This window comes from Wyeomyia smithii, chromosome 2 (genome assembly GCF_029784165.1).
Source record: "Wyeomyia smithii strain HCP4-BCI-WySm-NY-G18 chromosome 2, ASM2978416v1, whole genome shotgun sequence".
Taxonomy (NCBI): domain Eukaryota; kingdom Metazoa; phylum Arthropoda; class Insecta; order Diptera; family Culicidae; genus Wyeomyia; species Wyeomyia smithii.
In genome coordinates, this window is record NC_073695.1 from 182,635,156 (window position 1) to 182,650,630 (window position 15,475).

Here is a 15,475-nt window from a genome sequence, read left to right on the forward strand (position 1 = left end):
ACTTCGACTCAAATTTTACTTAATTATCACGATTGATAATTCCCGTTTGTTTGCTACAAATGAACTTCGATTCGGTTTTGCAATATGATCTTTCTAACTCGGCGGTCTAAATGGGAAAGAACAACGCTTTCTCCTCTTAGGCTGTCCAAGCCTAGAATTCTTCTTTTCCTTCCTTCTTATATTACTGTTATTCTTAGTTCTAAAATTTCTAACTCTAGGTTCCGATTTCTTGATAATAATCTTCCTATCATCAATTTTCTTCAATCACCCACTCCCCCTATATGACCTCATCGATAATAGTTTCGCCTATAACTCCCTACTCATACTTTTAGTATGCTAATTCGAGCACTGTATCGTGGGTTGCCTGACCACAGGCGACCTACTTTTTACTACTATCTACTTTAGACGGATGTTCGTCATGAAACGCGCTCAAACTCGTTTCACATGTCACAAGCGCACCAAGATAAACGAATTTATCAACCACTTCAAATCGTTCCCCATCAATCTCTACCTCAGCACCAACACCACAAGAACTCCCACGCTTCTTGCCAGCTACCATGTACTTTTTTGCAGAGTTATGCTGAGTCCCAACCTCACCACTTTCCTCTAAAAAGACCTGGAGGCCTCCTCCAATCCATACGGTCGATTCCAATGATATCGATGTCGTTTGCATAACCAAGAAGCATGTACGATTTCGTGATGATCGTACCGTTTCTTTACACGTTTGCTTTTCGTATTGCACCTTCAAGGGTGATGCTGAAAAGCGACTCTGCTTTAGTCCATCTAACGTTTCGAAGGCGACTGATGTCTGGCCAGCACACATGATTTCGGTTCCTCCAGCGTCATACGACTCATCCTAAATAGTTTCGTCGAAAACCGTGTTCCTCGTTTTTGTTCACTGAGTCGAATGCCGCCTTAAAATCTACAAACAGATGTTTAGTACTCATGATTTGTCGCAGTGTGAAAATTACATCGTCGTCGTGGATCGCCTTTAACGAAAACCAGCAGTGGTGGGCACCATTCCGCTAATTCGCTAATCGCTAATTAGCGACGCTAATATTCAGTTGGTGGTTTAGCGATTCCACTAATTTTTGAGCTAGTTGGCGAAACTGTTAGCGTCGCTAAAATTTTGGCCTTCGAAACGCTAATGGCTAATTCGCTAAATTTTGTAGAGAAGCGACAATAGAGCTATTTGAAAAAAAACTGTAAATTGCTGATAGCGTACGTAAATTGCTTCGAAAGATGAACATACTTTACTACGAAAGTTACTTTTGTCAGTCTTTTTACCCCAGAATGGAGTTCCAGTTAGGCCCGGATTTGAGGGGTGGCCAAGGGGGCAAATGCCCCGGGCCCCCCGACTCGAGGGCCCCCCCCCCTAGACGAAGTGAAGACTTTTTTTTGCTCGTCACCTTCCAGAGGTTGTGAAGGTGAGCACAATTTTTTGTCGAAATTTTTTGAACAAAAAGGGCCCCCCAACGCTCAAATCCGACCTTGGTTCTAGTTATCGTACAAGCCACAGGAGCATTTTGAAGAACAAGCTCAAGGTCTAGATTGAATTTTCGGCACACCAAGAACTTGTAAATTGCAATGCGCCTGAAATTATGACAACTTGTCTTCTACTTTTTCGATTCAGATAATGATTGAATTTTTATGAAAATATTCCTAAAAGTATCTATTTTCATTGCAAGCTGAATAACTTTTGTTTCTCCTTGTTTTTACAAAATCAAGTATGAACACCGTTTTGTGAACCTCTTATTTTAAATAGCTCTAAAAAGTAATTTTTTTCGTTTATTTTACCACAAAAGATCAAAGTGGTCCAAATCTTACGAGCAATGAATATAGCGATATGACTATTTACATATTAATAATTTAGCGATTGGCGATTAGCGAAAGTTCCGCTAATAAAGGTTTAGCGTTTGGCGATTATCGAGCTAAATTTTCCGGCTAGCGGATTAGCGATTAGCGTCGCTAAATTTTCTGTTGGCGGTGCCCACCACTGAAAACCAGCCAGGTATTCGCCGACGGAGAATTCCGTTAACGGTCTCAATCTGAAGAACAGGATATGGGAGAGCACGAAGTTGAGCAACGTAATGCCTCGATAGTTGCAACAATCAGTCGTTTGGTATTTGTTCATCCACCCAGACCCTCTGGTAGATCGCAAAGTACTGCCGCTCGATTCCCTTAGAAGTTCGGCCAGGATACCATCCTTCTCAGCGGCATTTCCGTTTTTCTGCTCACTAATCGCCCTCTTAACCTTCTCATGTGTTGCAGGCTTCACAGTTTGTTCGTCGCTTACAATCCTCATCCTGTTCCTGTTTTGCTCATCCTCCCCTCGTCGTTCAATAGCGCCTGAGAGTGCTCCTACCACCTAGCTGCAACCGTCGGTTTATCCGTAAGCAGGTTACCGTTCTCGCATTACACATACCCGACACTAGGAAATTCCTGCTTCTGACTCTGTTGACACCTACCTCTCGTGCTCACGCATCTTCCGACAGTGGACTATTTTCGCAGGCCTTGCCTGCCTGCATCTATCACTGTTCTGACGTGTTACCACAATGAAAAGCAACTCCTGGCATGATTCTTCTCGTCCGTCGCTCTCTGGCACTTAGCATCCATGTCTTCCACACGTCGTACCTACCACTTCTCTCGCAGTCGTTTCAATGGCACCGTGAACACTACCCCACAGCCCATTCATGTCTTCTACTCGTTCCCCCTGCTGTTCTGCCCACCGTTGAACCAGCTCTCTTGCGAATTCTTCTGCGACGTCATCAGCTTTCAACGACTGTATGTTGAAACGCATAGTCCTCTCTGTGAGTGACAATTGTGCGCGGATCTTACAAACGACGAAATAATGGTCAGAGTCAATGTTTGTTCCCCGAAAAGACCTAACATCAGTAACATTTGAAAAGTGCCCACCATCAATCAGTACGTGATCAATCTGGGAGCAGGCTTCTCCATTCCACTCGTCATAAATACGCTCAAGCTTTTCAAAAAACTCAACTTTGACGTCATCGGGTTTGTCGTTTGTCGGTGCGTAAGTGTTGAATAAACTGTAGCTTAAGAATTTGCCCTTAATCCTTAACACGCATTTATGGTCATCTACGAGCCAGAAATGAGCGAACGGCTCACGAGCCGTACATATGAACCGGTTCATAGGAAAGAGCGAAAGAACGAACAGCCCCAGAAAGAACCAAGGTTCTTTGAGGGCACCAGAGCTGATGGTTCACGAAGTCTACCGAAACAACGCGAGCTGTCAACGCACGTAACCATGTGAATGCACGCATTGTGAACCATGAACCATGGTAGTGTACTGGACTATGACAATGGCGATAGTGAAGCTTGCTCAGACGATGTTAGAAGGTGCGTTAATAGTTTGGGAGCAATTGCAAGAACCGAAGAAAAATCTCGTCTAACCACTGGTTTTTATAAAAAAAAGCGTAGTAATTAGCATAAAATTCGCGCACTTCTTGATGACTTGTTAGTACCTATTTGGATACTTTTCAAAAAATTTAATCACTAGTATTTCTTGACATTTTGGTCACTAAAGTTACATTGTCTAACCGTTATGAGCTCTGTACAAGGTATCATCAGTGCTACAATACTCTAATCCATTCCCGCGGGAATTTAGTTAAAATTTAAACTTAAATTGCAGTTCAACAAATGTACTTGAAATTTTTAACGATGGAACTATTTAAAACGGTTGGAGAACAAATCGACCTTTAATTTACAAAAGAGTTTATGCAAATTGTGCATGTTGCTGAGTAAGAAAAGTTCGAGGAAAACCCTGTCACTCCGCGGTAATGGGGTTAAATAAAGCCTTTGCTAAAATGGATGCGTTCTTCTAGAAAATTAATTTCCAGGAAAATTCTTTCACCTGGAATAAATTATTATTGAGTGTTGTTGTAGGGTTGCTGGTGACTGTCTACATCAAATGCATGAAATAAATCCGATTTAGAGCTAACTCCGTAAAAAATCCCAAGCCTTAAAATTTTCCCTGATGACTTTTTAAATTCCCTGATATTCCCTGATTTCCCTGATCGAAAAATTAAATCCCTGATATTCCCTGATTCTCCCGGTTTTTCCCGGTAGTCGCCACCCTGCGTATAGCAAGTGCTTTTTGTATGTCCTCGTTTCGCACAGGTGAAGAGCGAAATGTTGACAGTGAGCGGACCGGGCAACCCACCGGAATTATAGTGCAGAGAATGTGCGACGACGAGGGCATCTGGGAAGCAGCTAGTGCCAAATCGACTGGTAAACCATCGAAATACCAGTGAAAACTAACTTCCCGTCTCCAGGTAACTAGCTAAGAGATTATGAAATAAGAAGAAGCACTAAGCCCAATCGCCCCTTCCTGAAGCAATTCGTAACGGTAGTCCCAGGGAGAAAAAAGGTTGGAGATTAGTGGAAATGAGAGGGCTTAGTGGTAACTGCTGACTACACTAGCAAATAAATTTATCGACGCCTTATGGCAGAAAATCTTCCTAGTTTGGAACCCGGAATAAAATTCGTCGCCGCACCATCTATAAAACAATGATTAGACCGGTAATCCTCTACGGCCACGAAACTTAGATCATGCTCGTGAAGGACCAACTCTTGGAGTTTTCGAACGGAAGGTGTTGCGTATCATTTGTGGTGGAATGCAGATGGAAGATGGATCATGGTAGAGGTAAATGAACCATGAGTTGCATCAGCTGCTGGGAAAACCACTCATCATCCAAACGGCGAAAATCGGGAGGCTACGGTGAGCCGGGCAGGTCGTTAGGATGTCGGACGACGATTCGGTGAAAATGATTCTCGTTAACGACCCAACTGGAACGAGGCCACAAGGCACGCAGCGAGCAAGGTCGTCCGATATTGTAGTAGACGACCTGTGGCGCTTCCTGGAAATCATCTCCAGCCATCATTTTAGTTTCGGTTTCTGGCGAACAAACGATGATCAAATACCATCCAACATTGATATTTTCAGAAACAGGTTAATGCCCAGAGGCCAAAAACCATCCTCAAGAGCCATTTCGGCGACTTTAGGTTTCTGGAGAACAGCTCAAAACAGTATTTGGCCTGCATCTCGAGAACTTCCGAAGAAGGCGCATCAGAAAAAACAGGCAAATACCACTCAATATGAGTGTCTACAGGACCGGGATGATTCCCAGAATCGGAAACCGATCCCAGACTCCAATGTGAAATTCGAGACGGCTGATGAGCTAGTGGAATAGAAGCAATAAATGTAAGTTTTGATAGCCACGTCAAGTACGTTTGATTAGGCCAAACACCATTCAATATGGGTATTTTCAGTTTGATATGATGCCCAGAGACCACAATCCGACCCCAGACGCCATTTCGAAATCTGAGACAGCGACCTGCGTTCTTTGGCAAACAGCCTTATTTAGTCAAATATTAGTCGATTGTTTAATAATGTATATAAATATATAAGAAATGATAGCAGTTTATAATTCGATGGTTTGAACATTATCACCAAAACAAGATTTAAGCATTAATATTCACAATAAACTTACCTTCTTATTTTTCAGACAAAATGCTTAAATGGGTCGTAACTCGTGGCCCGTCCGGAGCGGCTGCTAGAGTCCCACCCGTTGTTACACCGCATGAATGTTACTGCAATAAAGAAAACCACTGCAACGAGTTCATAGAGATCGACAACAACAACTCATTTGCATTCAACGAATTGGGTAACTATTACAGCCCAAGAAAATGTAGTCTCTCATCTGGACCGATGAAGCGCAGCGCTTCGACGGATTGCTTTTGCTCAAGAGAACCGATCCAATCATGCACCGAGGCAAAACGACAAAGCCTCGCATCAGACAGACATTACGGAACTCCGTTGACATCCAGAAGCACACCCACTGAACGTGTCCGGAAGCTACGAACGCGTCGAGAACGGAACAGAACTCTAGGCAAACGCTTACCTGCCACATCTTCACTTAGTCCACTTCGTCTGGAATCCTCGAGCGCACTTCATTGTAGTGTCGAAGCAGAACTACTTCAAGACATTCTCAATGAAAATCAAACGTTTAATGAACGAGAAATTAAAAGTCCAGACGAACCGAGACCTATTCACTCCGGGAGGTTGTACCGGCAGCGAGTGGTCCGTCGCAAGCATTCAAAAGCACAACCATCACGCAGAGTGCATTCGCTACAGCTAAACCCGAATGACAGTGCCAGCATTTTCGACTGCTTTGTGTTTCGAGAACTAGCCGAACAAATGTCGGCATGATTAAGTGTTATTAATGTTGGTTAAGCATTGTTAAGGATTTCTAAAATAAATTTAAAAAAAGAACAAGAGGCCGTTTCAATTATTTATAATTTATTATTTTTAGATAAAAGGAAAAAGTTATCTTGCATTATAACTGTGTACAGTTAGCTAATTGTTTCACCGCTTAGCATTGTTTCAGCTATCACGTTCTGTTTTAATTTATAGTTTTGTTTTAGTTTTGCTTAACTTTCTGTTCAGAATTTCAATCACTTCGACTCCATATGTTTTTTTAACTTTGCGATCCCATAGATGCGATAGTTGCATGTTTTTTTTTTTTTTGTAGGTATTTATAAATGTGATATTTTTCTTTTCATCCACCCTTATCATCGCTGCGACCCTAATGACTCCTGCCAATTCATAACTTCGGAAAGATTTTGGTTTTTCATTGCTGCTTACCTCCACAATATTCCAATCCTTAATAGTCGTATTTTTTGAGTCACTCACTTCTGGTCTTCCGGATTACCCCGTGAGCAATTATTGAATTACAATTTTCTTTGTCGGTTTATTATGGTTCCTGTCCCTAATCTTTTCTCACATTTCATTTCTCCTTTACCACACTGGTGATCAAATACTTGCGAGCTTAAATATGTACTTAACATTATTTACACACATAAATGTAAATCTCTTGATTTTTATTAACCTTTATCTGTTTCTGTTTGCTCATTTAGTCAGGTTGCTTGCTTTTGCTTTACACTGTTTACCAGTATCCATATGTATTTTTCGCTTTCCGTATGTTCAACCATGATGACGATAAGTCCATTCGCATAAGATAAATCCCGCTACTTTACCGCAGCGGTGATTAATGCAAAAAGTTATATTATTTATCGGCCCTAAATGATCTAAAATATTGGGACCCCGAAACTAGATACAAAATAAACCAAAGTAATACGTAAAACGGTGCTGGAATTCCAACCTGAGACAGCGAGGTTCAGTGATCAATTGAATTGTTTCTACCAGAACTTTAACTGTGAATCAGAAGCAACTCAACAACTACACTATTTGTATTTTTAAGTCCTAAACCTTCAAACGAAAGCACACAAATCAGAAAACACATTAAGGTTTTGCCAGTCAACATAGAATAACGGCAGACGCAAATTAGTAAGAAATGCAGAGACTACTTCCAACTTGTAGTTCAATTCTCCAGGTATTGGAATGTCGCTTTGGAGATTTTTTTAGTCAAAGGCAAAGCAAGCATCATAGCGAAAGAGTAAAGCATATCAAAAAGTAATTTTGTTCAATGGCCATCGTCATTCAAAATAGTCGAACGTTTGTAAGATTACCATTTTATCTATGGAATGCTTCGTAATTGATCCTTTTTATAGTTTACAGCATTGCATTGCTTTGTGAAGTATGCTTTGTGATAACTTTTCTTTAGCTGCTCATGTGAATTTCAGAACATCCATGACGGGCCCTCAGAATTCTGCTTCTTATAACAAGACTTCGCAAGATGTTATTTTCACTCTCTTATAATAGTACACTAATAAAAAACTGTTTTTCCCAAAAAAAAATCTCAATCAGTATCCAGGCAGGACGAGACAAATGTGGCAAATTTAACAAAAATCAAACAGCGCGTCTACCGAGTAAAAGCACACATTAAAACTAATGTGTGATAACGTCAACAATCTTTAAAATCGCAGTTGCCTTATCTTTAATAGATAAGTTTAAAAAACTGTTGTTTTGTGAAAACTCCAGCTTAAACGCTTACCGCAAAAAATCAAAATACAAAATTAAAAAAAAATATATATGAAATTAAACAAAAGCAAGCTTGAGCAAATACGAAAAAGTGGAGCTGCAAACAAACTAACGTAAAAGTTTTAACTAAAACTAATGAAATCGTCGACAGGTTACTTGTTTCCAAATTATCTACTAAAACCTAAATAAAATCATCAACACAAAAATAAACATACACAATGACAAAAACAATATCAGCCCAAAAATGTGACCTAAGGTTTGCAATTTAGTGTGATGATACGTTGCACTTTATGAAGTAAACATTTTTTCCATCCTCGGCTCAACACAAGAACTTTTCTTTATCCAATTGTTCACACTTTGTCTTGTAAGGTAAACTGTCTAATCATGCCCACGCGTGGTTTGCGCTTTATTTACACCTTCTACTGCATACCCATTTATCTCATTCAACCTCACCCTACATGACATCACTCTGAAAGCGAGCACAATTCGTACCCTAATTAAGTCCCGTATCTACCGTATCAGGGTGGTCCGGAATAATCATAGTCAATAACTAGAGCCCAACAAATGTCCGAAAAACTGCCGCAATATCTAGTCAATTATGCCCCGCAAGGCGGTGGAGCGCTTCGAACATGCTAAATATTACCGACACCGTTGTAAAATTGAAAGTTATGGAAATTTACCGGTGTTTTGGGACTCGAACACAGATACAGAAAATCGTCATTTTGAAGCTGCGTTTGGGTAAAATTTGGCTCGCTGGCACTGCGATGAAACTTCGGTAGCGTTCGGAGCATATTTTCGAGCATGTTCAGCAACAGACGGAATAGCGGCCGCTCTTCACGGGTAAACTTGATGCAGTCCTCTACACAACGCTTGAGTGCTTGCGGACAGTCTGAGCGAACCTTTGTCAAGTCGGGTCGTAATTTACCACACCCGACCATGAATAAAATCTGATCCTTATTATTTATGTGACTGTAAGGAAGCTGTTCGGTTAACATTTCATACAATACAATACCGAACGCGTAAACATCACTTTGGAACGAATAAGGATTCTGTTCCTTCATACGAATTACCTCCGGCGCCATCCACAGAATACTTCCCGTAGGTTGATTGGACTGTTGAGATCCCGACCACCGCACTTTGGCAGTGGCTAGACCGAAATCTCCTATTTTCACCGAGAAATCATCATGCAAGAAGATGTTGTTCGATTTTAAATCCCGATGGATAATATTTTTGGCATGCAAATAGTCCATCCCTTGGGCCGCCTGGCGGGAGATGTCGATCAGCGTGTTCAACTTGAACTTTGTCTCATTAACGTGAATATGCTTGTACAGACTACTGCCCTCGCACCACTGAGTGACGATTGCGAGCGACGGCTTACTTACACAACCCATGAATAGCAGTATATTACAATGACGAGTTTTCTTCAGCATGCCCACCTCGTTCTTGAAGGCCTGCAGTTGCGCCGAACTGGGTGTCTTGACGTTCAGCGTCTTAACCGCAACCGGACCGTGCCAGTGGGCTTTGTACACCGTTCCGAACGAACCGGATCCGATGCGCTGACCGATTAGGATTTCCTCCGCTTGTATGTTCTGGAAGTAAAAAGATATAGATGAATATATACTGTACCGCCCATTTTTCTACCCTCGTTCAAGTACGATTGACATATGTATGTAAACATTGTAAGCGTAGCGTAAGCACGTTATATCGTGGATTGCAGACTGGTGACTAACGCTTCCACTCGGATTGTATGAGGTGCAATGTTTGGGAGTAACATTTAAACCAATCTCAGATGAAGTAGGTCATCATTGCTGGTCACGCCCATCTTTACCGTAGCTTGGGGATATTCAAAAGGATATTGATGATGTAATACTTACTTAATGAGAGACCACTACGGAGTTGGATTGAGGGGGTTAGGCAGAAATATGCTGACGTCAAAACTTTACATTACATTAAAATTAAAATCCATCAATAAAATTTGAACTGTCACGCTCGCGCATTGTAAGCCATACTTCTCTGAAACCTAGCATTAAATTCCGTCGATGGAGTTGCCAAATCAAACATCGTAGAGACGAAAGTGGTGGGGGAGCGGTTATGGTCTTGGGAGGATTTTCTTATAACGAAAAGCTTCCTATCTGCTGGATCAACACCTAAATGAATTCCTGCAACTACTGCGAGCTTCTGGAAGCCGTGTTGGTTCCATACGTGGAGGATCATTTGGATGACCCTGTTGTATTTCAGCAAGACCACGCTTCTATTCATTATTTATTTATGTTTCCCGACAAACCAAGGCCTGGTTTTCTGAAAAAGACATCACCGTACTTGATTGGCTAGCATGTACTGTGGATTGCAACCCGATAAGAACCTCTGGGGTATCTTGGCTGCAAGATTTTACGCCCATGGACGCCAGTTCAACACAGTAAACGACCATAAATCATGCATACGTTCATGCTGGTAACAAATCTCTGCAAATACTCTCCATAACCTTGTCAATTCAATGCCCAGAAGAATATTTGAAGTTATTATTAATGAGGGAGGAGCTACAAAGTATTAGCCAGCTGATTGACTCAGAAAATTTGAGTTCATACAACGTTGACTTGAGGTGTGCCTAAGCGAATGCATCAGCTTATTTTTATTTTTTCGCATTTTTTATTCTATCAAGTGCACTTTTTCAAAACAAATAATGCTGTTTGTTTTAGTTTATCAACACAAATAAGATAAGTTACGAAATTCGAAATCCAATTTGTTTTGAAAGAAAAACCTATGAAAAACATGGTGCATCTAAACGAATGCATGTCACTGTGTTTCAAAGGTGGTTCGATGACAGATTGAATAGAGTGCTAGCCAATGAATAAAAGACATAAAAGGCGATGCCAATTGTTCTTCGGATGATAACTCAAAACTGAGAAAACATGGTTATTATTAAAATCTGGGTAAATGTCACTCATCACGATTACTCACTTTTTTACATTTTGCACAAGAATACCAAAATAATCTACTCAATTATTCAGATTAGAGTAAAAACAAAGAAACACGTTATCAAGATGAATGGGGTTATTTTAAATTGGTCTGACAAGGTTAAGAGACTAATGTACGATAAAAAACTTGTTTTTAAAGAGCACATTGAGAGTATACAAGCAAAGTGCATCAAATATATAAGATGTTTCTATCCCCTCAATAACAGAAATTCTAGACTTTGTTTAAGGAATATATTTTTTTTATTTTTTATTTTTTATTTACAAACAAATTTGTAGACCAGCAATTTTTTTTCTGTACCGATCTGTTCAAGTTCTTCTTTAACAAGGAAGAAAACGCTTTAAAGGACTCAGAATATAATTCTGAAAATGATTTTGAAGCGTCATCCTTGGTTTTTTTTTGGGTATCAGTGATAGTCGCCCCCAGACTTTGCATTTCACCTCAAGAAGGTATGGCTTCTTTGATGAAGTTCCTTACCTTCGTTAGTTCAGCAGACCATATCTCGTTAGGCGTAAGGACACCTTTTCCAAGAATACGCAGTCTTCGCTGAATCAATGCGCTGCATTGGCATAATAAGTGTTCCGAGGTTTCTACTTCAGAATTACAGAAACGACATATGTCATCTGTCAGTTTACCTATTTGTTTAAGGTGATACCTACTCGGACAGTGTCCAGTCAGTAGGCCAGTTAACGTACTCAGATCCGCTTTATTCATACTGAGTAGGGTCCGTGTGATTCTATTACATGGTGTAATGAATAGTTTAGATTGTCTTGCTTTGGAGTAAGCCCTCCAGTTGGCACCAATCATCATGGATTCCCAGCCTCTGAGCTCAGATTTCAAACAGGATGAAGATACCCCACAGAATGGCTCCGGCCCGATGAATGCAGTTGAAGAACCAATTCTTGCTAAGAGATCGGCTTTTTCATTTCCTTCTATACCACAGTGACCAGGCACCCAGTATAGAATAACAACGTTTGTTGCAGTTAGTTGTCGTAGAGATTGAATACAATCCCTTACCAACTTCGACTCGCATGTATATGCTTTTAATGCATTGAGGGCTGCTTGACTATCTGAGAAAATACAGATATTGGCATACTTATATTTCCTAGCTAAGCAAATATTCGTGCATGTTAAAATAGCATTTATTTCGGCTTGAAAAACTGTGGGCCACTGTCCCTGGTCCAGTAACCCCAGCGCCTGTAGACTCGCCCATTTTAGAGCCATTCGTATAAAAAATGACTGATCCTGAACGAACTTTAGGATCTCCTTCTTCCCATTCGGTGCGATTGGATTTAATCACTTTGAAAGGAACACTGAAGTTAGTCCTAAAGTCCATCCGATCTTCATTCATGGTTACTAAGGTGTTCAGTTGGAAATTTTTGAGGATTCGTAAATGCCCTACAGATCTCCTTCCTGAAAGAATTTAACACGTTTGAGCCTAAGAGCACCTTTTTCGGCTTCAAGTTGTACATATTGATGCAAGGGTGGAAGATATAAAAGAGCTTCTAAGGCTTTGTATGGTGCACTGGCCATTGCTCCTGTTGTTGATAAGCATGCCAGTTGTAGTTGTAATTATCTAGCTTCTTCTGAGCTGATATTTGTGTGGTTTTGGGCCACCACACTAGCGAAGCATATGTTACTCTGGGTCTCACTATTGCTAAGTATATCCAGTGGATCATCCTCGGCTTGAGTCCCCACTTTTTGCCAAATGTATTGCTGCAAGCCCAAAGAGCGTTGTTTGCCTTTGAGATTGCATACTCTAGATGGTCGTTCCAGTTGAGCTTATGATCGAGCATTACACCTAGGTACTTAGTGCTCTTGGATAGCACCAACTGTGTTTCTCCCAACTTAAGAGTTGCAATATTATATTTTCTCTTTCTTGTAAATGGGATTATGACTGTTTTAGAAGGAAGGGTGGGGGGTCAAGCCAAGCTACGTAGCAAATATTAACTAAGAAACAAATTTGGATTTTTTCTGATTGTTCTTTTTTATGGCTGTTTTGTATGTTTAGGGTTATTTTTATTACTTCCTTGTTTTTTGTTGTTCATTTATGACACAAGGTATGTTTTTAATAATAAAATTCGCAAAAAAAAATATTATGTTGGGGGGTGGGGGGGGGTGTGTTGTCATAAAGCTACGTAATTACCTAGAGGGGGGTCTTGATTTTGTGACGAAATGCTACGATGGGGGAGGGGGGTGTCAAAAAAAGCCTAAAAAAGCTACGTAATTTATGGATGTTCCCTTACATAGACTTACTGGTGTTGAAACATTAGAAGCTAAGTCAAATGGAAGTCAAATTATCGACAAAAATAGTTGCAGTTCTCAAATGCTACGATAAGTTTTTTTATAGCTAATAAGTTAGCAATTAAGTTAGTTGTAAGTTCATTTCGCTTTTTTGACAAGTAGGTACGAATAAAGTCCTAATTGCGAAAGCCTAACAAATTGAATTACAAAATTCTAACAGTGTTGAGAAGTCACCATTAGTGATTGCCAACGCAAACTCATTATTTACTAATATTTATTATAAATACTCAACTTACTTAACCCACTTCGAAAACATAAGTTATGAGTTTAGAAGTATTTTGCAAAACATAACTTACCCAATTCTCCTCCGATTGCTTTGAATCCCGTGGTGACAGCAGATTTTTATTGCTTTCATCGGCCGACCTTGCTCTAGGTCGTTTACTGTGCTTCAACGTGTTCGTCGGTGATGCTTGAGTGGAATGTGAGTGTTCCTGGTTTGGTTGTGCCTGAAACAAACAATGCATAGGTTATAGCTAATGGAACTAAATTCATGCTTAAGCGGTAGCTACTTTACCTGCAGTGGTCTGCAGTTAATCAGCGCCCGGTTATCAACCCCGAACAGCGGTTTCATCACATTGTTTATACACACATTCGGTGCCGAATTAGACCGATCTTGTTGATTGAGTGAGCGCGGATGACGCAGACTGGTGCCATAGCCACCAGTACCAGGATTAATTATTCCAACTGTGCTCTCCGGGTTGGCGAGCAAATGATGATACATCGTATTATCCATGTGCCGTTTGCTGCAGATTGGTGGCACCTTGTCAACGCATCGCTGATGGAACCGATAGTTGCACTGATTACAGTAGAATCCAGTAAACAGTAACCTACGACAGCATTCACAAAATGCCAACGAAAAGAACGTCTTCCTTATGAACTGATGGGAGATGTACGTTGGAAAGCCAATATCCAGTATGCGAACAAAAACCTCCTCACAATGCAACGCACAAACATCCGTGTCCCACGGTATAGGATAATCGCTATTGGCCGATGTGACTTCACATATGTCACAGGTCAAATTACGACGCTTTAGTGCTTTTGCTAGAGCATCTTTCAGTCGCATTCCCGGCACCACCTGAACTGAAGTTCTCTGTTGGTTAGGCAAATGCGCTCGTAAGAGCATCTTAGACGTTCGGCTCAATGTTCCACACATACTGTCAACCTGCATAATAGAATAAGAGAAAATGTCCATTCGAATGACAATATGCATCAATTATAATGGTGAAATAAATGCCCAAACTAACGCATTCATTGCCAAAATTATATCAAATTGCTGATACAGAGAGCATAAAAATCAATAAACCCTATAAAACCACATTATTCACTAATGTTCTGGCAACTCTGCACGAGAAACATAAAATCAATCGCTAAACCGAGGATGACGAAAACTATCGACCCCCTCGCAACGATAGACAGTTTACTGACCTCAACACGTTCCTCCGGATCCGGCGGCTCACTCGGTTCACTCGTCGATTCCCTCTCGCTTTGCTGCTGCTGCTGTTGTTGTATCTGCATCTGCTGTTTCCGCTCAATTAGCTCTTGCTCCTTGGTTTCGAGGTCGTGCAATTTCGAGGTCAGCTCCTGATATTCCTCCAAGTAGAGGGCCGGTGGCTGCTGAAAATCAGCGAACTTGGCATTGAGCGCATCGATATTTTCACGAGTGACGTGAATCACGGATTTGATGTTCCGCAGGTCTTCCTCGAGCTGTGAGTATGGATCGAGCGCCTGCTGTTGCTCGTCATCCGTGTCGTCTGTTTCGGCTGACATTTGACACGATAGGGTCGCCACGGTGGCCTCGTACAGAAACAGGCTGGGAATTTTTGCCTCTTTTGCTGCTGAGCCGGTGTTGAAAATATTGCTACCTCCGCCAACAACACTGCTACCATTGCTGATCTTCAATTTGCAAATATAGTTGCTGCCACTGCTGCTGTTGCTGCTATCATCGAATACGGCCATTAAATTAGTACCGCATAGAATGCAACACTTTCCACTGGCTCATTTATTCTTCGGGACACGGCGTCGCCTTCAGAACGATAGGTTCTTGAAAGCAGCACCCACGGTGCACCATTGCGGGGATTCACTCACAAGCTGCACCCAATCTCTAAAACTTATAGGGTTTTTCTTTCGGACACTCCGCGAGCACTTGCACTTCCTAACAAGTTTCTTTTTCACCTTTTGATACGAATCCTCGCACGATTTCGTCCTCGACAAGGCCCGCAAAAGTGTTGCCGTTAT

At 41.1% G+C, this 15,475-nt stretch overlaps 2 protein-coding genes across 2 annotated transcripts in view; one reads left to right on the top strand and one right to left on the bottom strand.

Moving 5' to 3' along the window:
• Positions 1–6,232, top strand: part of LOC129720246 (uncharacterized) — a 135,936-nt gene extending 129,704 nt beyond the window's left edge. The window contains exon 2 of the mRNA XM_055671695.1: positions 5,529–6,232. Within this exon, the coding sequence (XP_055527670.1) occupies positions 5,529–6,232 (704 nt within the window). The remainder of the gene's footprint in view (positions 1–5,528) is intronic.
• Positions 6,233–6,305: 73 nt separating this feature from the next.
• On the bottom strand, positions 6,306–15,475 carry LOC129721386 (raf homolog serine/threonine-protein kinase Raf). The gene is made up of 4 exons (XM_055673900.1): positions 14,666–15,475; positions 13,755–14,402; positions 13,537–13,686; positions 6,306–9,552 (listed from the first exon to the last, which is right to left on the bottom strand). Exons 1-4 carry the CDS (start codon positions 15,194–15,196, stop codon positions 8,596–8,598), a joined length of 2,286 nt encoding a protein of 761 aa, XP_055529875.1. The 5' UTR covers positions 15,197–15,475; the 3' UTR covers positions 6,306–8,595.